This window comes from Vombatus ursinus, unplaced genomic scaffold (assembly GCF_900497805.2).
Source record: "Vombatus ursinus unplaced genomic scaffold, bare-nosed wombat genome assembly UNPS02014839.1, whole genome shotgun sequence".
Classification (NCBI taxonomy): Eukaryota; Metazoa; Chordata; class Mammalia; order Diprotodontia; family Vombatidae; genus Vombatus; species Vombatus ursinus.
The window spans coordinates 6397599-6420878 of NW_020954617.1; the positions used below are offsets into that span (position 1 = coordinate 6397599).

At 40.8% G+C, this 23280-nt stretch overlaps 1 protein-coding gene across 2 annotated transcripts in view; it reads left to right on the plus strand.

The window, feature by feature from the left end:
• Positions 1-23274, plus strand: part of NRF1 (nuclear respiratory factor 1) — a 142185-nt gene extending 118911 nt beyond the window's left edge. For both annotated transcript variants that reach the window (XM_027840146.1, XM_027840147.1), the window contains exon 11: positions 22775-23274. In XM_027840146.1, coding sequence (XP_027695947.1) covers positions 22775-22938 — 164 coding nt within the window. In that variant the 3' untranslated portion in view covers positions 22939-23274. The remainder of the gene's footprint in view (positions 1-22774) is intronic.
• Positions 23275-23280: the final 6 nt, after the last annotated feature.

Sequence of the window (23280 nt, forward strand, 5' to 3'; positions counted from 1 at the left end):
TGTGTGTGTGTGTGTGTGTGTGTGTGTGTGTGTGTGTGTGTGTGTGTAAGGGACAAGAGGAGTAAAAGGATTAAAGGAAAAGAGTGTGGCATCCAAGGGTGATAGTTGAGATCCCATATCTACCAAGACTACCCAGGTGAGAGAGGGTAAATCTGCGTCTTCTCTGTTGGTGAAAAAGGAGATGGGCATAACTGAACCCTGAGGAGGTACCTAGCTTATCTTTTCTCCCTCCCCTCTATGCCGCATCTCCCCACCCCTACCCCTCAACACTAGCCATTTGTCATTCTCAGGGGCTGTCTTTTCAAATCCCTTATCTGCCTTAGGAGAAAAAGAATGTAGTGGGATGATGGTCACATTGAGTAAATAATTTCCTAGAGATGAGGAGCTGCTGTTCTTTGATTTATTGCATAATGAGAAAGGGAGACCGAGGTGTAAGGACCTGTGAATATTAACCACCCTTGCCTAGTTTCACATATTGCCAAACCCTTCCCAGTCAGTTCTAGGCCAAGAGTGAAATCCATGCCCTTCTCACAGTGCAATCTAGTAAAGAAAGTATTTGATTTAAGTCTTTGGAATCTGGCATTATTTTTTTTAGATCTTCCACCAGCAGATGATTTTCATGTACCTAGGGCAACTTGAATTGTTTCCCAGTCCCCATCATACTGCAATGTGATTACTAGGCACACCTCACCTTGCTAGGTGCTCCATCCCCATCTAGAAACTTTGTCTTGATCGCTGCAGAGCACCAAAAATAATATGAAATCAAAACACATACATAGCTCACCTCAGAGAGTAAGCAGTACCTAAATGAGTACAGACTAGAGGCCCTTTCTGGCCGTATGATCTAGTGAAATACAAGGTGGTATTAGTGTTATTATTTAAAATCCTCCAGGTGCTTGCCCTACTTGACCTTGGTTGTATCATCTTACTTTCTTTGTGTAGTGCTGGCCTTCTCTCTCCCTTCACACAGTCTTGGAGTCATGAGCCCAAGCTTTATAACACCTCACATAAGAATACCTCTTCCCTGTATCTCTCCAGCTCAGCAACTTTGTCTCATTTCAGCTTTCCTCTTAAGATGATTCTTTCCAGCCTTTTCTTGACTATTGCTACTAGCATCTTGGAATAGTATTTATTATGTCTATAATTCTCAATTACCCCCTTCCCTAGTTTTTCTGATAGGTTTGTTATACATAGAACTATACTACTACATGAATACTTCAGACATCTGTGATCTCATTCATATGAGATAACCTGTCACTTAGCAAATCTTTATTCCAAAATGACTTGAATATATGATCTTTGAGAGTTGCCAGTAGCCAAATTATTCACTATCCTAAGGCCATGGTACCAGTAAGCCTCCCATATTTGAATCCTTTCCTCTCAATAGGACCTATCAGAATTCAGGATCACTTCCATGTCATGATCCAGAACACTAGAAGATTATAATTGTACTATATAAAGTTTTATGGTAACTGAAAATTGTTATTAGGAATATGTAGTTTTAACCAATGTAATGCATGGTGTTGCTGTGTTTAAAACAGTTGCCCTGTTCTATTATGCCATTTAGGAATTATAAGCAAAAGATGATTTATTGTGACCTTTAAAATTTAAGCGTAGAGTCCTGGAGCCAACTTCTTTTATTTAGAATATAACCTGTGGCCACTGAACTACAAAAAAGAATAGCTCATACTGGAACCTGTAGGTTTTTTAGGCCATACTCCTACAAGACCAAAGCAACTACTATTGACCCTCTTTGTTGGCAGGAAATTTGAAGGCATAACTGTGGGTAGGGTGCTAGGATATACCTCAGTCAAATTAAATTTTTGGTACTACCTTTTTTATAAGTTAAAACAAAGTGAAATTCATTGGATATAGTATGATGATATCCCCCATTTAGAACAACAAATCTCTTTTTAAAGGAGGCAAGGAGGATTTGATAGACAGACCTGAAAAGATCTCTTCTTGATTAGGAAAAGAAGAGAATGACTCAGTGCTGTGGACTGGGAGAGGAGTGGGGGAGGAGTACGTTATGAAGGATGCAATCTGAGCTGAATGGGAAGCTGGCTAGGGTCCTGTGAAACTGCTGCATGGTATATGGCATCTTGAAAGCAGAGAATGTTTCTCTCTGTATCCCTCCCCACCCCCACACTGGAAAAGAAGGTAAAATCCCTTCTCAGTTAACTTTCCAGACAGAGTCCTTCCCAATTAAGTTAGCTTCCTTTCCTCACTAATTATTTTCATCCTAGGAGGTATTTGGATACATCTTATATTAGAAAATTCTGTTTTGCTTCAGGACCATTGTCTTTTGGTTGAAAAATGAGCACAAATGTTTGCGTTGTTTTTTTTTTCTTCATTTCTCTCCTTTTCCACTTCTCTTTCTCTATTTCTCCCTTTATTCCACTTTCTCTATTTCTCCCTTTATTCCACCTTAGGTATAGAACTACACACTCACAGGGAAATAGGAGGGAAAGGGGAGAAAGGAGAAAGGGGATTTGGAGGAAGGAGGGTTTGGTTTAGGGAATGATTAGTGCTAAGCTAAACAAACTCTAAGGATATACTAAAAATATTTCTAGCTTTTTTCGAAGAGACAAAGAATGGAAGTCTGAGGGAGTACAGTTGTGGAATGGCTGAACAAGTTATGGTGGGATACTATTGTGCTGTAAGAAATGCTGGAGATGGTTTCAGAGAAACCTGGGAAGACATAAGCTAAAGCAGAGTGAACAGAACTAGGAGAACAGTTTATACAATATGGTAAAGACAAACAATATTGTATAGACAAACAACTTTGAAAGAATTAGAAACTTGGATCAGTGTAATAGCCAACCATGATTCCAGATGATTAATAGTAAAATATCCTACCCACCTCCTGATAGAGAGATAAAGGACTCACGAGTGTAGAATGAGACTTCAGTTTTTTTGTTTTATTTTTTGAGGTGGCCAGTGTGGAAATTCGTTTCACTTGATTATATTTGTAACAGGGATTTTGTTTTTATTTCTTTCTCAACTAGGTGGGGAGGGTATTGGAAGGAACGGGGTGTGTGTGTGTAATTTAAGAAACCCAAAGCAGCCTTAGATGAAAACTCAGTATAAGTCAACATGAGTGTGATATGACATCCAGAAAATGTGATCTTGTAGTGCATTAATAAAGGGAATAAAACATTTAACCATAGTAATAGTAGTATTTTGTGTTCATATGGCATTTTAAGAATCCCTCCAAAACAGTCCTATGAGGTAGGATAATAAAACTTGCATTACTTCATTTTACAGATGAGGAAACCAAGGCATAAAGAAGCCGAAGGGCTTTGCCTGTAGTCAGATAGTTAAGAGGTGTTGGAATAAGAATTTAAACTCAAGTCTCGTGATTCCAAAGCCAATGTTCTTTCTATCCTAGCATAGCACTTAATAAATGCTTAATAAATTCATTCATTCATCATGTTGCCTTATTGTTCCTTTCTCTTTTTCAACTATTTTCATAGTTGTTTTATGAAGTAGAGCTATCCATGCTTTTTTTTTTTTAACTTCAGAAATATAAAATTCATAAGACTTCCTGGAAGCAAATAAATATATGCGTTTAAAATATATGGCATTTAAATTCATCCCCAAAATCAAAAGTAGAATGTGGAAAACAAACAGTCACCTGCAGTTACAAGAAGTTAAAAACCCTAACTTTATTTATTGGAGCTGGTCTTTTGGGATCACTGATTTTCTTATCAGTTTAGGTATATAGGTATTCATACCAAACTTTCTCCTTGGCACCACCCTCAATCCCACCCCTTCCTGCTTCTTACAACATGATTTTCTCCCCCTCTTTGTCTCTCTCTCTCACTCTCGTTCTTTCTTTCTCTTGCTTTCACTCATCTTCAGTCTATGCTTCTCTACTGACTTCTTCCACCTCAGAAAACAGGAGGGTTGAGTGGTAGTCAGCACAGTCAGCATTCAAACTTAGGTCATCTCAATCCCAACCCAGGGTGCTCTTCAATGTACCGCATGACTTCCCCTTATCTGTGTACATATGGCCTCTCCCCCAGCAGATTGTAAACTCTGTAAGGGTAAGGACTGCTTCATTTTTCGTCTGTGTGTCTCTAGTATCTACCACAGGTGCCTTATACGTTGTTATTGTTTGGTCATTTCAGTCGTGTCCAATTCTTCATGACTCCATTTGGGGTTTTCTTGGCAAAGATACTGGAATGGTTTGCTATTTCCTTCTCTGCCTCATTTTACAGATGAGGAAACTGAGGCAAACAGAGTTAAGTGACCTTCCCAAGGTCACACAGCTAATAAGTGTCTGAGGCCAGATTTGAACTCAGGTCTTCCTAACTCCAGGCTTGACACTCTGTCCACTTCACCAACTAACTGTCTGCCTTACACATAGTAGGCACTTAATAAGAGTTTATTAAATTGAGTTTGTGGATAGAACACACAGAGATATTTGCTTCTCCCATGGAAAGTGAGAGGTGAGTTATGAATTGATTGATTGATTGTGTATGTGGTAGGGTGAGGGAGACAGGATCTTTTTAAAGAGCCAGAATAGTAATTTCAAGTGTCATTTCCCTCTCTGAATAATTCTGTCAAGCTGTTAAGCACCTTTTAGATAAGAACATGCTTTTTTACAGTATAAGTGACTTAAAATTAACATATAGAGAGTGATGTAGATATCACCATTGCCTTGCAGATGGATTCATTTAGAAACAAGAAACAGGCCTCTTAAGACACTTCCCATTACTTGTGGCCTGTAGTAAATGGACCATGTATTAACTGTCAGTACAGTCTAATCTTGGACTCTTTTCTTTGAAAAGGTCACTGGCTGTGTGACTCTGGGCATGTCATTTAACCCCAATTCCCTCACCAAAAAAAAAAAAAAAAAGGATATAAATTCTAGCATGCCATTTTTCTTCCCCAAACATATGACTCACAACATTCTCAACCCCTCTTAATTCTACTACCTTCCCTCTTAATTATTTTCTATTCTGTGTATAGTCTGTTTATATATACATATTTGTTTACTTGTTGGCTCCCTCATTAGATTGTAAGCTCCCTGAGGGCAGGACTGTCTTTTGCCTCTTTTTGTAAGCACAGAGCCTGGCACATGGTAGGTAGGCTCTTGATAAGTATTTATTGCCTGACTGACCATTAGCTCAGAAGTTCATTATAGACAGGAACCATACCCATGGTTTTTCCTTCTTGCACTGTACGTAAAAGGTGATTTACTTGAAATGAAGAGAAACCTGAGTATCTAGGCTCTGTGCATCATCAGCTCCTTTCGATGATACTTTGGAGCTGCTCTGGTACATGCTCGGGTATTAGTTGAGAATGGCCAACCGTGATGACACTCCCACTGCACATGTTGCAGCCCAATCATTGAAACTAATAAATGGGCCCAAAGCAGCTTACAAATTGTCACTCTCTGGGGAAACACGAAGTTGCTGATGCTTTCAAATATTTTGGTCGAAAATACAGGGTGAAGGATTTTGCGGAAAACGTGCTCCTTTTCTGTTGCCCCATCCAGAGAGGTAGACATCCATAAGTGGCATGGGCCGTTTCTGGCTCATCCTGCCGCCTGCTGCACTGTGGAGGGCAGTGTGAGCCCTTCCTCAATCCTGTCTCCCAGTGACCTTCTCAGCTTGAAGACAGCTTGGCTTTGCTAAAAAGCAGCTCATGTGACTGCAGTAATCCGCAGCCAGTAAACAGCTGGGCAGGATGGTTGTGAGAGGAATTGGCCTATTTTTCCCCTGCACTGCAGACTCTTAAGAGCATGAGAACCTGAGATTTGAGGTATCAGTGTGGACAGCAGCATCAGCTACTTCTCAAGTCTCCCCTTCTATAAACCCAGCTCTTTGAATGTTCCCAGTTTGACTCCCCCAAATGCATATTCATTTTATCTAGCCATAGGCTGTTTCAGGTGCTCTGGCAGGTTTTATAATGGCACCAAAAAGGATCAAATATCCTGGGACCCAATGTGTCTTTAGGCTGGGTGGAGCCATTGCCATTGGGAGAGTTTCGGTTTTCACACTGTAAAATACACACTGCTATGAAATGGGGAGAATGTGGGTCAGTTCCAAGATGCTTTTCAACTCCATAGCGCCCAGAAGATTACGCTCTTCTCCGTTCCTAATATATTTTAACCCTAGTTCCTTTCTTGGGGGAGGGAGGTGGTGACTCTCATTTGCTCTAACCTATCCCTACCCCCTTCGCAATGACCTCCTGTAGCTTCTACTTATCCACTGTTATCCTGCTCCAGAATAGCTCTCCGAAGGACATGGATGTTTCCCTGAATCTGTTTTCCCCTCCCCTCCCCCAGGGAGATGAGCTGATAGCACTAGTTTGAAGCATAGTACAGGGTGTTTTAGCCCTGCTCTCCATACCGGCTCTTTGCCATACTTGCCTGGTTTTTTAGTATCTGTTGTTCTACCCTCCCTCCCCATCCCCCCTTCATTGGGTCCTCGGTGTCACTTTTGAAGAACTGGGGATACCCTTGATCAGCTTATTTAATTATTCCCTACTTGTCATGCTGCATACCGTGGGTTATCATTAAAGGAAAATATGGTCTCAGACACTGCTAATAGCAGGGTACAGTTTGTGGGCTATTCACACAGAAAGGAGGGAGAAAAATTAATCTTTAGAAGGAGCCATAGAAGCTTGTTTGTAAAACATTCTTGGGGCCACATTCCTTGTGGCTAGAGTTACCAGTACTTTCCCTTCATTCACCAGACACAACCCGCAGTTCCAGTGGTTTACAGGTGGTAATGATTCTTTGCAGTTGGTGCTTTTCCTCTCAGGTGAGGTTACCTCCAGCCAAAGGTGTTTGAATGACAGCCCTCAGCACAAGCCAGGCAAACTTGACTCCCTTTCCTGGATGCCTTCTGCGCAGTAATGAAAGTACCACCACAGCGCTTGCTATTTCTATCTCTCTCTCTCTCTTTCTCTCTCCCTCTCACACCTTCTCTCCCTCTCTCCCTCCCTCCTAAGTCTGCATTCATCGTTGCCTTTAGAAATCTAACAAGTTTTCAATCATCCCTTTTGACATTAAAAATAGTCTCTGATCCAGCTTGTGATACCAGGGAATGCAGGGCCAGCAAAATAAGGGATTCAGCATGTATACTTTAAAAAAACTTCAGGGTGCATAACACAAGATGATATCTATATAAAAGCATATATATGTACATTAACGATGATCAGAAAATAATTTAGAGAGATGACCGTAAAATTTATCATTCTCTTTTTGTGCCAAGTTATTTATAGCCATAATAAAATTAAATAATTAAAATGGTGGGATGGGCACAAAGGCCCAAGCTGCTGAAATGATAACTTGTCTGTATATTGCTTTCTGTTCTGAGCAATTTTTGCCTAGGTATGTGTTCTCTTAGACATTTGTCACCAGTGTTCAGCTTTTATAAAGTTCCTATTGTGCTAAGTGTCAGAAAAGATAAGAGTTTCCTCATGGAACTCACAACCATCCTGAAGGCTGGATGTCACGAAGGCAGTTCCCAGTGGCAGTTTTTAGGACTTCAACATGACTCACCCACATCAGAGAAAGCTTCTGAGAACAGTAGTGAGCATTTGCATGTGTGAGCTTCCAGGAGCCCGAGCTGTATCAGGCCTTTGTCCAGTCTGTCCTGTACTGAATGTGTCAGCCGTTCTCTCTGTGCTTCAGAATAAGGAGCCAGGCTCTTGTGCCCAGACTGTCTATGCCTAGCAGGAGTCAGGCGTAAGGTCAAGAACAGAATACCACAGAGGGAGTCAGACAAACTGTGTTAGATCTGTGTTACAATACAGATTGGAGAGATTCCCCAAAAGTTTCTACCACTTGACCATCATTTGCCAGGCAAAAAAATCGCCCCCATATTTTCATGGCTAAGTTAAATATTTCATGCCACTGCCAAATCCCTTGAAGTCTGTAGGTCTTTCAGATGCTTTGGATTTAATGGTTTGGATTTATTTTGACCTTAGTAAAATTATAATTCTGAAAGTCAGTCCAAGGAGACCTTTCTTGTGTCTGTAATCATAGGTAGCATTTTGCAAGAAATTTTTAGGTGCCCCACCTAAAGCCACATATGATTGAATTTCATGAAAATTATCTCTACCAGGACAGTGGTGGAGCTTCATTAAATGTGTAATTAATTTGCATCAGCACAGCTATTGGAATAAAAAAGATATAAGCATAAAAATAACTACCATCCTCTGAGCTTCCTGACAAATAGTTGGCAGAGGATAGATTTTGTTTGTTTATTTGTTTATGCTTTCATTAGAATTTTGGTGAAATGCCATTGCACTGTTATTACTCCTAATACTTTGCACACCCCCAGTAAGGTAATATTGGCCCCTGATTCTCAGGTTACTATGGCAAATACAGTGTTTCATTTCTCCCATTTGTTTAATAAGAAGCAAATGTGCAAAGCTGAAGAGCAACAGCCTGGCAGAAGCAGCTATCTGAAAAGGATGAATGGTCTTCCTTTTTGTGTGGTGTGTTCTCTTCACCCATCCCCCTGCTCTAGCTGGATATCAAATGAAGGTGTGGTTGTGGTTGGAGTCCGTAAAGTGAATGTCTAAGTGGCACCTGCTTCATTCAGCACGTCTGCTTTCCAGGTGCCCTCCCACTCCACATCTGCTCCCGACAAAGCCTCTTTTCTCCTCCTGTTGGCCCATAGAGAGTGCAAAGGCCTGAAAAGAGGCAAGCCAGATTCGGAATTCTGCTTTGCCAGCAGAATCTCCAGTGACATTCTAATTATCCCCCAAATCTTCATTATTAGTGAGGCCCTCACTGAAAGTTTGCACAGTAGGGTTGAAAGGGGAAGGTAGGGGAATCATCCTTTCAGTTGTAAAATGAGCAAATTGGATCTAGGATTCCTTGAAGGAGCTTAAATATGGAAGTTCAGACACCCCTCTCAACATGACTACAAAGACTGTGCTATCAGATTGGCTTAAGTAAAGTGGCATCCAGTCGTTCTTCTGAGTAAGCCCAATCTTGTACTCTGAAGTGCTAGTAAGCCAGAAGGAATGCTTAGTGAAGCTGGACAGCTTTCAGATGCAGATAGATTTCCTCATTTGTTCTCTGTTGGGTTTTTTTTTCCCTTTTGAAAAAAAAACAGGATGGGGGGAAGGGCAGCAAAGGAAAGAACCTGTTTCTCTTTGACTTGTCAGCCATGAATGTTGCTCTGGATGTTAACAGAAATATGTCCATTGTGGAATGAGCAAGGGAAATGCTGGGGAAACATATTTTAAATGAACACCAAAAGTATCCAGTTACAGATTGAGTTTCCCTCAAAACAATGGCAGCCCTCATGGTATTACACCATGTGTGTTGTGAGACTTATGTACATATGTGACATTAGATTGGGTATACTTGAAGCTCTGGAAGGAGTTTGGGGGTCAGGTGGGCCTGAGCCCCTCTCAAAGCTTCATTTTTAACCACTGGTGAAGGAGAAAAGGAAATTCTAGCAGGTCCTGTGTTTTTCACCTCCCTTCAGCAGTGATCTCTTCCTAGACCCTGTCTCCCCTCCCCCTCCAAACCTCCTGGAGTAGTGAATTGCATCTAATGAGTACAGTGACCTCAGTTTTTTAGGAACATTGGGTTTCAGTTGTCCTACCGCCATTGCCTCCCCTTCTTTCCTTGAGTTGTCTTGGCCTTATTGCTTGACTGGGGCCTCCCTTTTCCAGCAAAAGAGAGGCTGTTGATGACAGGTCACATAAAAAATGTGCCACCACTTGCTAAATTCTGTATTTGAGTGTTCAGACAAAGTATAGTATTTGCGCAACATGTAGAAATGGGTGAGACACTAATAGAGGCCATAACCAAGCTAGCGCCCTTAAGAGCAGTCCCCAACTTGAAGTTCACCCCTATTCTACTCATTTACTTATATTTTTCTATGCCACATGGGAATTCCCAAGGATTCAAAATTCCTAATTTTATTAAGCAGAGCTTTATATTCCCAACTCCTCATGTATGATCAAGAGCAAGTATTTAACTTCATTGTTTATTTGTCCTCCTATACAGTAGCCCTATCAACTGGTGTGTTAAAGATAATGGCAGTAAATTGCCGCAAGCTCCTAAGAGTACGACCATATGGAAATAATAATAGTAGCTCAAATTAATATAATGCCTTTCTTCCAGTGTGCTTAAGTCACTTAAATATAATCTCACATTCTCACAACAGTTGTGAGAAGAGTAACCTATCCTGCTTGCTTTTAAGGGCACGTAAATTATGGATTTTATAGAGACTTAGTCAACTCTTAGCCAGTCAATTTATGAAGCACCTACTTTGTGCTTTATAAAGACAAAAGTGAAATACTTCTTGCCCCCCAAAAGCTTAGATTTTATTAGGAGAAATATATATTCATAAGTATAAACACAATTTATGCAAAGTGAATACCCAGATAAGTAGTAGAGGGAGGGCTCGAGCAGCTAATTCCAAGAGGTAGAAGAGAGGAAGAAGAGCCTGTACAAAGAATACCAGAGGCGGAAGACCAGTGTGGTGAGGGAGAGGAGAGGGAGGAAGGGGGGGCCCAGTGGAATGTCAAACAGGAGTTTCTTTAGTCTCAGAGGGAATAAGAGTAGATTGAGTACGGAACGTCACGGTTAGACTTGAAGAAATCCTTTTGTGTATAGCAGACAGATTGGAGTCCTTTGCAGTAATGCAGGTGAGAGGCAATAAGGGTCTGAATTAGGGTGGTGGCTGTGTGAGATGGGGAAAGAGAAATAATAAGATGCATATTACCTGCTTTGTGGCTTATCTTGGGCACATCTCCATCACTTCCCCTGCTCAGCTGATGTGGACTGATGGACTACATGCCAATTTCATGTTAGCTAAAGTGAAACATAAGGTAAGCAAAGGGAATAGGGATGAGATACTTAAATTGTAACTTAACACTGTGCCCCTTTGTCAGTTCCAAATTACAACCAAGAATAAAAGAGAAAGAGTTGATTTTTAAGAAAATGAGGAGGTGTAGGGCAGCTCGGTGGCGCAGTGGATAGAGCACCAGCCCTGGATTCAGGAGGACCTGAGTTCAAATCCGGCCTCAGACACATAACACAACTGGACCTGTGATTTCATTCATGTAGGGAACTCCAGGATTAGGAAACTGCCTCTATCTAAGCATTTTCTTTGTTGCCTAGAGCAGTGAGAGGTTAAGTGATTTGCTGTGAGTCAACAGTCATTCCATATCAAAGGTAGGACCTGAACCCAGGCCTTCTTGCTTTGAGGCTGACCTCTCTATCTGCCACATCATACCTACCTGAAACACTGGTAGGAAGGCAAATATATTATTAAAAATAGTATCATTAATTCCAAAACATTTTTTTAAATTATATGTGGTCTTTTGAATTATATGTGCTTTCACTAACACGTTAGTAAATGCTGATTACATAAAGTATTATGTTATACATGTCCACATTGTTAGAGTTTGGGGTGTTGGGAGAACCACCGCAGAGAAAATTTTAAAAGCCTTACAAAGATGGATATCAAAGATTGCTTTAATCCTGTGAATTGGATGTGATTCTTGAGGGAACAGGGTTCTCCTGCCACCTTTCCCACATGACTTAGCAAAACCAACAAGCTTTGCTAGCTATTTACAGGCTGCCAGCCAGATCACAGGCAGTGTTTTCCCCATCTTTCGGTCAGCACTTTTTACAATTCGTATTTTGTTGTCAGGCTTATTTGTGGCAGATGATACAGATCACAAGTGTAGTATAACTGAGAATATCATCAGTGAATTCGTTCTTATGAGGGGAAAGGGCAAACATCAGGAGATTGAAGGCTCTAGGTGGCCTTCACAGGTGGTGGATGGTGTGGGTTTGATTCTCATGGCCTGTGCTGGGATGGTTTTCTCTTTCTTCTCATCATGGATTTGGAGAATATTAGAATTCTAAACTTCTCACCTTGGACATGGTTAAGATAAGCAGGATATTGTTCAATCTTTGGCCAACACTATGATCCTGTTTTTCATTAACATAATCAATAGCCAGTGCTACCTAGAAACATTAGCACTTAATAAACATTTTAATTCTTTAATGCCTAAAGACCGTACAGCACTGTCATTTACTTCATCAGTTGAGGTAAACATTGCTCTACCAGTTAACCAAATCTTGAATTAATTTTTAATATTATCTTATTTTTATTGATTCGTTTTTTTTTACTGAATTCGCTTTCAAATATATTCCTTACTTCTATCCAATGAATTGCTCCTTTCAAAAAAGACGAAAAAATGGGAAAAAAGCAATTAAACATTAACTGAGACAATATTCCACCCCTATAGCCTCCCAGTTCTATAATGAAAGAAGGAAGGTGCATTTCCTGAATTTTTTTCTGACACCAATTTAATCATAATTAATTATTCAAGAGTTGGGTTTTTTCTTCATGTTGTTGCTCCATTCACATTGTGCCAGTCATTATATCATCTTCCTCTTTCTGCAAACTTCACTTTGTATCTGTTCATTCAGTGTTTCCATGCTTCTCTGATTTCTTCATAATCATAGTTTTACGTAGCATAATAATATTCTATTCATGTACCACAATTTGTTTAGCCATCCCTCCATCAGTGGGTACCTACTTTGTTTCCAGTTCTTTGCTACCATAAAAAGTGTTGTTATGACTGTTTGGGGGTATGTAGGATCTTTTTGTCTTCACTGGTATTTACCCAGCAATAGAATCTCTGAGTCAGAAGATATGTGCATTTGCACCACTTTTTTTTTTTTACCATAATTCCATAATTCCAAATTGTTTTCCATAAGGGTTCCACAATTTATTAGCACACCTATCTTCCTGCAGTCTTTCCAACATTGACTGTTAACATTTTTGTCATGTTTGCCAAGTGTGAAATGTGTGATATGAAACCTGAGGATTGTTTTGACTTACACTTATCTTATTACTCGTAATTTGGAGCAGTCTTTTATATGGCCTTAAGTAATTTGCAGTTCTTTTTTTGAGAAAGGAGGAGAATGTATAGTCAAAAAAGCACCAAATTTAGAGTCCATGTATTCAAATCCTGTATTTAAATCCTTAGGGTCACTTACTGCCTGTGTGACATTGGACAAGGCCCAACCTTTCTGGACCTCAGTTTCCTCATCTGCAAAATGAGAACATCAGACTGAGTCAGGAATTCTTAACCTTTTAACTTCCTAATTAAAAGAGAGATTAAATTACAGTTTGAGATTAGGGAAAATACAGGCATAATTTTTTTTTCTTGACAAACGTCACAGATCCCCTGAAATCTATGTTAAGTTAAGAGTGCCTGGGGTAGATGATCTGTAAAGTCCCTTCCAACTCTAAATCTGTGATCATAATAACCATCCTCTAAAAGTAAACCAATTCAGCCTCTGCTGAAATAGGTGAGACATTCCAAAGCTTATTCCATTCAAGAGTTTGCCATTGAAAAACTTCTTGTCCGGGACAGCTAGGTGGCGCAGTGGACAGAGCACTGGCCCTGGATTCAGGAGTTCAAATCCGGCCTCAGACACATAACGCTTACTAGCTGTGTGACCCTGGGCAAGTCACTTAACACCCATTGCCCCCCAAAAGAAAAGAAAAGAAAAGAAAAACTTCCTGTCTCAGAATCACCCCTGTTCAAGTGAGAGAAGAGCCTTTGTAATTTATTTCAGTTATGGTAACGTGGATAAGAGTAAGTCTACAGCTTTCCCTAGAGATTCAGCATTTTGAAATTAAAGTACAGAGATCCTGGGATCTGCTTCCCAGAACACAGGGAGACAAAGATTAGGGAGAAAAAATCGACTTCTATCTAAGCAACAGCAGTATTGGCTTTTATGTATTTAGAGAGTGAGGTATACTTCACCATTCAATAAAGGAATTTTATACTAGGGCACCCTAATGGCTCTTTTTTTTTAATGATAAAGAACAAAATCAAGGTTATTTAGAGACTGTAATAACAAGGATAAAATCAGGGATCACAACAATTTAGTAAAAGACTGACAGGATTTATAGTATGTGAAACTTTAATAGGAATACGTAAGCCTGTCATATCCAGGGCCCAAGAAAACATCCATGAGGACTTAGCCTCCCACAGATTCTAGTAACACTCTTGATAGGTCACTTGATAGGACCTTTAAAAGAGGCCCTAATTTTAACCTATTTAACATACGTAAATGGCCTTTTCCTTCTATTTCACCATTCACTTAGGGTATTACTCAGGATTTGAGACTTCTTTTAAAGTTCACCTAGTTCAACCCCTTCTTTCTGCAAATGAGGAACTGAGGCCAGAGAGTTCAGGTGACCTGCCCAAAGTTGCTCAAGAAATAGTGGCAAGGAGGGGCAGGTAGGTGGCACAATGGATAGAGTACAGGGCCTGGAGTCAGAAGGACCTGAGTTCAAATCCGGCCCAAGAGACACACACATAACACTCACTAGCTGTGTGACCCTGGGCAAGTCACTTAACCCCAATTGCCTCACCAAAAAAAAAAAATAGTGGCAAGGCCAGAAATAGAACCAAACTTTTCTGCTACTATAGACTGCCTCCCTGGTGATTCCTGTATTTTCCTAAAACTACTGGATTTTCTTAAGTTTGTTGTAATCATTTCAAATATCACACTTCCGCTAAAATTCTCAAGATATCCAACACTGAAATCTCCCAAAGCTTTAGAGATTCAGATCTCTTAAGATTGCATCTAGAAATGAATAGAGAGGATGTGCAGTAGCTCTGTAGAACACAACACAACACAACACAACCAACCTCCTCTGACCCTGAAGGCTTGGTCCACTGTTCTTCTTTATGTGCATTCTCTTAAGGGGTTTGTCCATTCAAGTTATCTTAGTTACTAGGCAAATGATAACTTATAAATCTATGTGTCTCTCTACCTCTCATCCCATCATCTCATACCACGTAACTCTACTATGCATGTCTTAAATGATGCCCATTTTCCCTCACCAGATTGCTCAGCTTCTCATTGCGTGCTGGGGCCCCGCCATCTTCTTGGTAGAGTCCCTTCTAATGCTTTTTTTTCACTATCATTACTGTAGTCAACAGCGCACATTGGAGCATCTACCAGAGGATCCTCTGCTAGATTCTAGGTATGCAATGAGAAAAGAAGAAATTATTTGTGTACTTAAAGGGCACAGTCACCAAGTCCCATTGAACCCTTGGTAATTCATCTGGGATTTGCCTTATCCCTTTCATTGTCTAGATGGAGAAAAGAGGGGGACCTTTAGTAAGGAGAATGATCTTCGAGGCCAGACCAGAACCCTTCTGGATAGATCTAGTTCTTTGTGTGAGGAAGAGTGGAGGTGTCCAGAATAAGCCCCTCATATAGATTCTCTTATAGTATTGATAACCACATCCAGTTATATTTGGTTGAGTATTATTTATCTATGTATTTCTGTATAATTTTGCTTAAACTTTACAGTCCTAAAAGGGATCCTCCTTCCATTTTAATTCCCACAGAAAGCTCACAATAGTGAGTAGTTAGGAATATTGTTTGTAATGATCTTTATTTTTGCCTGTTTTCCAGTCATCAGTTTCCATCACACCTCTCATCATAAATTCATAGACACTTTAATAAGCAGATTGCCTCAAAAGGAAACTCCAGCACACTTTAAAAAACATGACTAACTGGAAGAGTCTTAAGGTTGAAAGAGGCTAAATAGTTACAGTGAGTAATGCATGTATAAGTCGTCACCAGCCATTTTGGTTTGAGATACCCTTTGAAATAAAGAGAGAAGGGCCGTAGAGAAAAGTAGCTTTTTATATAATAGGAGCTACATTAGTCACTAAGAAAAATGTTCCCTAGAACTGCCTAATAATGGCAACAAATGTATGTGGAGGCAGGCTGACCCAGAGATTCTATCATGTCCCTTCTTACTCCCTTCACAGCTCTAGGAGGCTGAAGCAGGCCTACTTCCCCCATCTCTGTGCATTTCTCACCAAAAAATCCTGCCTTTCTGGGTGCTGCTGGAATCATAAGGGAGCTTTGGCCTAACTATGATGGGTTTTAGTTTGTTCGGCTTGTCTATTGACCTGGTTGATACTGTTCCCCTTGGTTCTTCTTCCTTTTTCCTCCTCCTCTGCTTTTAAAGTTCTTTGAAATCTCTTTGGGTCAGGCAGCCAGCCATGAGATAAAAATTATTTGGGGTTTCTACTAATCTGACTAGATTAATCTACAATTGTTGACTAAGCCCTGAATTCTACCCTGTCTTCTGTTCTCTCCACTTACTTTCCTCTCTTCTTCCATACCACTTACTGTCTTTCACGTACCATTTTCTGAGTTTGCACATTTCCCAATCTTTAAAACACTTATATTCACTCAAATCTTCCTCTGATGCCTTAATATGGCTTAGTATGTGACCCTTCTTAGCTCATGAAGGTTTTGCCAGCAAAATTAAAGATCTGGTAGGTCCTACCAAGCTGGAGAAGTTTCCAGTAGGGACCTGGTAATGTCCTGTATGTCCATGGTCTGTTATTTAAGGTCCAGCCTCAACACTTAACTATGTGACTCTAGGCAAGTCATTTAACCTTGTTTGCCTCAGTTTCTTCATCTGTAAAATGAGCTGGAGAAGGAAGTAGCAAACCACTCCAATATCTCTGCCAAGAAAATCCCAAATGGGGTCATGAAGAGTATCTTTACTATATCCTTCTCCAGACCAAGAATGACGAGTAGTAAATCCCAAAACCCTAAGGGCCATAATTCAATACAGACAAAATCTATGGGCTTAGGAAGGAAAGACAATTAAGGTTATATGTTCTAAAGGCAGCTGGTACCATATATTTGAGAAACAGAACTGCCAGGAATGCTGAAGAAGTCGTGGTATGTGAAGGTGATGGAATACTGTTATGCAGTAATGATGATGGTTTCAGAAAAACATGAGAAGACAGGTATGAACTGATGTAAAGTGAAGTGTGCAGAACCAGGTGTAAATTTACACAGTAACATTAGTATTATAAAGATAATCAACTTTGAAAGTCTCAGTAAGTGATCTGCACAGTGACCAAGCACAGTTCCAATGGACTCAAGTTGAAACATGCTATCCACCTCCAGACAGAGAGCTAGTGGACTCAGAGTGCAGATCAAAGCATATTTTTTCCTCTTTCTTTCTTTTTTTGAAACATGGCTAATGCAGAGGAATTTGTTTTGTGTGACTGTACCTATTTGTAACGGGTTTTATTTTTCTTATCTTCTCAAGGGGTGGGGAAGGGGTGTGATTGGGAACTTAAAATAAAAAAATCTCTGTGCTCAAAAAATAATAATAAATGCAATGAACTGGGGAGGGGAGATGAAAAGAAACAAAACTGCTGGGATGGACAAGAGACCTTTTTCTTTTTTTTTAATGGTAATTTTTATTTTTTTTTTGTTTTCAACATTTACTTCCACAAGATTTTGAGTTCCAAATTTTCACCCCATCTTACCCCTCCCCCCACCCCAAGATGGCATGCATTCTAAATACCCCTTCCCCTAGTCTGCCTTCCCTTCTATCTCTCCCCCCCCTTCTCTTATCCCCTTCCCCTTTAATTTTCCTGTAGGGCAGAATGGATTTCTGTACCCCATTTCCTGTATTATTTCTTATTTCCCAGTTGCATATGAAAACTTTTTTTAAAACATGTGTTTTTAAAACTTTGGGTTCCAAATTTTCTCCCTTCCTCCCTCCCCACCCACCCTCATTGATAAGGCAAGCAACTAAATATAGGTTATATATGTGCAGTTATGCAAAACGCTTCCATAGTAGAAATGCTGTGAAAAACTAACTCTATTTCCCTTAATCCTATCCCGCCCACCCATTTATTCTATTCTTTCTTTTGACCCTGTCCCTCCTCAGAAGTATTTGCTTCTGATTACTTCCTTTCCCAATCTGCCCTCCTCTCTATCATTCCCCTACTCTCTTGTCCCCTTCCCCCCCTATTTTCCTGTAGGGTAAAACAGATTTCCACACCCAATTGAGTGTGTATGTTATCCTTAAGTCAAATCCGATGAGAATAAGATTCACTCATTCCCTCTCACCTTCCCCAGGTTCCCCTTCACTGTAAGAGCCTTTTCTTTTCTGTTTTTGTTTTTGTTTTTTTTTTGTGGGATAATTTACCCTGTTCTACCTCTCCCTTTCTCCTTCTCCTAGTATAATCCTCTCTTACCCTTAATTTTATTCTCCAGATATGACCCCTTCATTTTCAACTCACCTTGTGCCCTCTTTGTATCTATATCTATATATACATACATATAATTTTTTCCCCTCCAACTACCCTAATACTGACAAAGGTCTCATGAGTTACAAATACCATCTTTCCATGCAGGAATGTAAACAGTTCAACCTCAATAAGGACGAGACCTTTTTCATTCTTTCCTGCCCACTGGCAATTTTTGAAGTTTCCTTACTCTTCTGCTCCTACTTCTGTCTTGTTTTGTTTCTAATCTTCTTTTGTGAATTTCCTACTTTCTTATTAGATCTACTTACTGAACTGGCTTCTTGTACTTAGTTTTTCTTTCCTTATTCTGTTTACATGTTCACACCATAGCTATTCTTTCTTTTTTCTGTAGTGGTGGCCTTTGCTTAACCTGGCAGTGGAATAACTTCATATTTCAGGCTTCTAAAACCCCCTTGTAGACACTCAAACCCAGAAATACCTGGAGTGGTCCCCTACTTTTATGGATTTCTGATCACTGGGGAACACTTTAAGCAGAGATTGCGCTGCAACTTTCTTCCTGCCCCTAAATTCCTACCTTTTCCAGTTCTGATCACTTTCCTCTGACACTACATTTTAAACTCAGTTCTTTTATTCCTATTTAGCTGTCACTCCTTTAAATATCAGTAGGTGTCATATTGCCAGTTTTCCTTTTGTTTTCAAATGACTTCCCTTTCATCTCCTAGCATTTTCTCAGTCTGATCATTTAGCTGCCTACCTTTCTGGATTCCATTGAACACTCTTCAGCTTTTTCTTCTATCCCAAATAAAAAAACATGACTAACTGGAAAAGTCTTAGGGTTGAAAGAGGCTAAATAGTTACAGTGGGTAACAAATCTGAAAGGTTTTCTGGTTTGTGGGGCTGGCCAGCTCAAAGGCCCATCCTTTCCCAGGCTATAGGATAATGACAACTAACCTTTATCTGGTGCTTTGGAAGTGTGAAAAACTCTTTTACATGCATCACCTCATTTGATCCTCACAAGGATGCTGTGAGGTAGATGTACTACAGGCACTGTCATCCTCCAGATGAGGAAACCAAGGCTGAGACAGGTGAAATATGACTGTCATACAACTAGTCTGTATCAGAGAGGGGTTTGGAACCCAGGTCTTTCTGACTCCAAATCCAGCACTCCATCTCTTTCTATCACAAGCAAATCTGTAGTCTATATACAAATGGCAGAACCTGCAGTTCTCTTTAGGTGTATCTCGATACAAAAATATATATACAAAAACTCAAGAAATGAATGTTGGCCTCATCATTGTCTCTTTGGTCTTATGTGTAATACACTATCCTTTTTAACATGCGTCACATACTGGAAACACAGCATAGGCAAAAATCAATATCTTTTGCAGAGGGAGTTTTACTTCCTATTTAATCATCTTTAAGGTCGAAATAGGAAAGCTGGCTACCAATATGCATGCCAAGCCACTTTTATCACTCCCTAACATACCAGTGGGTTTTGATTCCATCAGCATGGTTGTTCACTCTGAATTTGCAGCTCACAACCCATCCACATCTGCCACCCTGTGTGACTTTTGTCCCTTTCCACCCATAAATCCCCCAGATGGTATCCATCTCATGTACAAAGGGCTTTTCGCTTGTTCTTTCCATATTTCATGTATACTGGCAGAATTCATAGCCAGTCCACCCATTATCTTTGCACTTGAAATGTTTCAGAGCCACTCATTAATCTTGTACTAGCGATTTGTCTGATCCATAGCGTGTGGTGAACTGTAAAGTTGAAGACAGGAAAGAGTGATGTAAAAAATATCTGTCTCGTCTGCCTCTCCTTTTCTATTACTCGATCAAATACTCGTCATTTAGGTATGGAGTACTGCAGCCCAAATTCCTTCCCACCTCTTATTGCCCTGGTCTAAGTAGGAGATCTTGACATTTTTCTTCACCTTTCCCCAAAGGAAGGCATCAGCATGGTGACCTGAGGACCAAAAAGAATGCTAAAGGATCTCAGCCGCAGCAGCATCCAGCATGTGCGTGTGTCCTGTGTGCACAGCAGGGTGCTAGACACTGGACATATGAGCCAGTTCCAGGCCTTAGACGGCTACAATCTAATTGGAGAAATAGAACATATACATAGTAATTTCGGATAGTGCCTGATTACATAAACTTCAGTGCCAAATGAACATTGCAGACAATAAATTGGGAGGGGGGAAGAGCACTGAGGTTAATGTTTTTCCTGAGGATTTCTTCATGTGTATCACCTTTCATTGTGGGAGATTTCTAGCTTCTTTAAGAAATATATCTGTAAAAACAACCTTATAATAACTTTGTTAACATGCCCAGAAAGCAGTGACTGAAGCCAGAGGCACAGAAATATTCTTAATCCAAGCCTTTGGTGGCCTTTTGGTGCTGAATCATACCTAATCAGCAGGCAAATGAAGCAAAGCTTAGAAAGTTCCCTCATGTGATGAGCCAGGGAATTCCTACATGCGTTGTGGTCAAGCTATTCAGCTGAAGAAGCCCTGCAGCCTTGGATTTGTCATTTCTGAGTCAGTTTTGACCTCTGGGTTCCATTTTGGCCACCTGTATACACCAAAGGGAAGTTACATCGTGCCCCAGGGGAAAAGCAGGCTAAAATTCAGTGGTCGTGTCCCGTTTGTAGACCCCATGAAATAAACTTTTCCCTTCTATCATTTTGAGCCCAGACTTCTAATAGTGAAAAGTCTGGAACAGGGATGGGGAACCTGTGGCCTTCTAGGTCCTTGGGTGTGTGGCCTTTTGACTAAGTTCAAGTTTTAGAGAACAAATACTTTTATTAAGGGGATTTGTTTTGTGAAGTTTGGATTCAGTCAAAGGGCCACACTTGAGGACCTAGAGGGCCACATGTGGCCTCGAGGCCACAGGTTCCCCACACCTGGTCTGGAAAGTTCTCATCTTGCCTCTGCCACTATGTGACCAACTTCTCTAAGCCTCCATTTTTCTTCTCTTTATAATAAGGGTGTTGGATTAGATTCTTCCAAAATTCCTTCCGGCTTTAATATATTATTACAATCTCCACAAGTTTGTAAACATAAGCTACCTATTCCCAGCCTTTAGGATGGACAGAACGTCCTAAAGACCCTGGCTTTCCTTCACTTTCTCTAAGATATTGTGGTAAAACTAAAAAGAAAAGCTCCCAAATTGTGTGAAATGGTGCTCCTTGTTTAATGCAATTGAAATGACCCAAAACCCCTAGCTGAGCTTGTCATGTACCATCTATATTAGGCTAATCATGTTCGAGGTCTGAGCAGATGTGTCATAGGGACAATCCCAGACCTGATTATTGTACTTCAGCATTTTAATTCTCTCTCTTCCAAGGGCAGTCAGCCCCACCTTAAACCATAGAGGGTTTGCTAGCCCCTCTTTTTCCCTGTCTTTTGCTCTGGCCATTGTCATAAAGGCTGGTACATCAGAGCTACTGAGGCGATTTATCTAATCCCAAGCCGAGATGGATGTGTGCATCTGTGTATGGGTGGGTGTGTCTAAAATCCCTGTATTGAGATGTTAGGGCATTTAAGTTGGTGGCAGACTCATAGTGCGTGCTGACAGTGCTGTTAGAATGTGGGATTTTCACAGCAGGAGAATTCTTCCCTCTGCGAAGCTTTCAAGATGGATAATCCCAGTTATCAACTTTTCAGTTATCATTTGTGCCTCAAATAGCTTTGAGAATCAGTGTTGGCCCCATCAGATAGCAAAGGCTGGGAGAGCCTCGGTTGGGGGCCTAAAGGGTGATTGTTTGGATGAATACTGACTCTCTGGTTCAGCATCAGCTTGGCCTGGGACAGGGAGCTCACAGTTTCTGCAAGGTCAATAGCCTTTCTTTTTGACCTTCATACCAGTGGGTTAGCTGACTCCATTTCAGAAAGGAAATTTGACCAAAAAACAATGTCGGCCAATAAATGTTGGCTCTGAAAACATTCTTTACCTCAGGTTGATAACCTTTTCATTCCGGTTTAAATCTATTCCCTTGATAGTAAAAAACTAAACAATGTTGGGAAGTTCATACAAGTCATCGATCAGTTACAGTGAACAGGGACTTAACTGCATTGGGTCGTCTCCCTTATCACAGACTATGGGTTTTAGCTAAATAACTGACAGGTGAAATAAGTTATTGATATGGTGAGAAAACCAAGTTGAGAAGAGAAAACATCTGGGAGAGACCTTGGCTTCTGACTTTGCTGCTGGCCTGCCTTAGAACACTAGGGTGATGTCTTCTGGCCAGTACCTTTGGCATACTTTGCATCCCTGAGATGGTCTGGGTGACTCCTCATGTCCAGGGTTTCCTCATTCACATTTGGCATTTTTGACAAGGAGAGTAGAGGTGGTAGCCGCTGTGGTGGAGAAAGGAAGGAGAGTAAGTTGTGAATGCACTTGCTGCTGCTCTGTGGATTGGTGCACTGCAGGTACCCCTCCCTCCACCCCTCAGCGACGCCTGGTAAAGTTCATAGGTGTCTCGCAGCCTCAGAGATGTTGACAAATAGCACCATTAGGCAACTGCAGCCCAGCCACTCCAAACTCCCCTTTCCCATCCCTTGCCCCAGTATGATGCCAACTGCCACAAAATGGAAGAGGAGAAGTACACTTACGTGGAAAACCCAGAGGGTTTTCGGTGTCGTTGGTGTCTTGAAGGCAGAGAGTGACCCTTCTTCTTTGCCCTTTGTCTTTACAGGCTTGGTGCAGATTCCGGTGAGCATGTATCAGACTGTGGTAACCAGCCTGGCCCAAGGGAATGGTCCAGTTCAGGTGGCCATGGCGCCCGTGACTACGCGGATAGCGGACAGTGCCGTCACCATGGATGGCCAGGCTGTGGAGGTGGTGACGTTGGAACAGTGACGCTGACCTGGGTCCTGGGGTCATTTTCTATTCTACGACAAGGAAGTTTTTTACACGTTCGCAGAAGTGCAATCAGGCTCCATTAAGTCTCCCGACTTTGGAAGCGAGTTTTGTTATCCTTTTTTTTTAAAGGAAAAAAAGGGGGGGGGAGCAGAGGACACATGAAATGGCATTTTTTTTTAAAGCACCACTCTTGATTTTCTGATGCAGTGGAGTTAAATGCAACATTGTTGATTTCACTGTCCAGAAAAGGCCAAATTGTGGCAGGACTCCTTTCTGCGGAAACGTGTGTATATACGTGTGTGTGTGTGTGTGTGTGTGTGTGTGTGTGTGTGTGTGTGT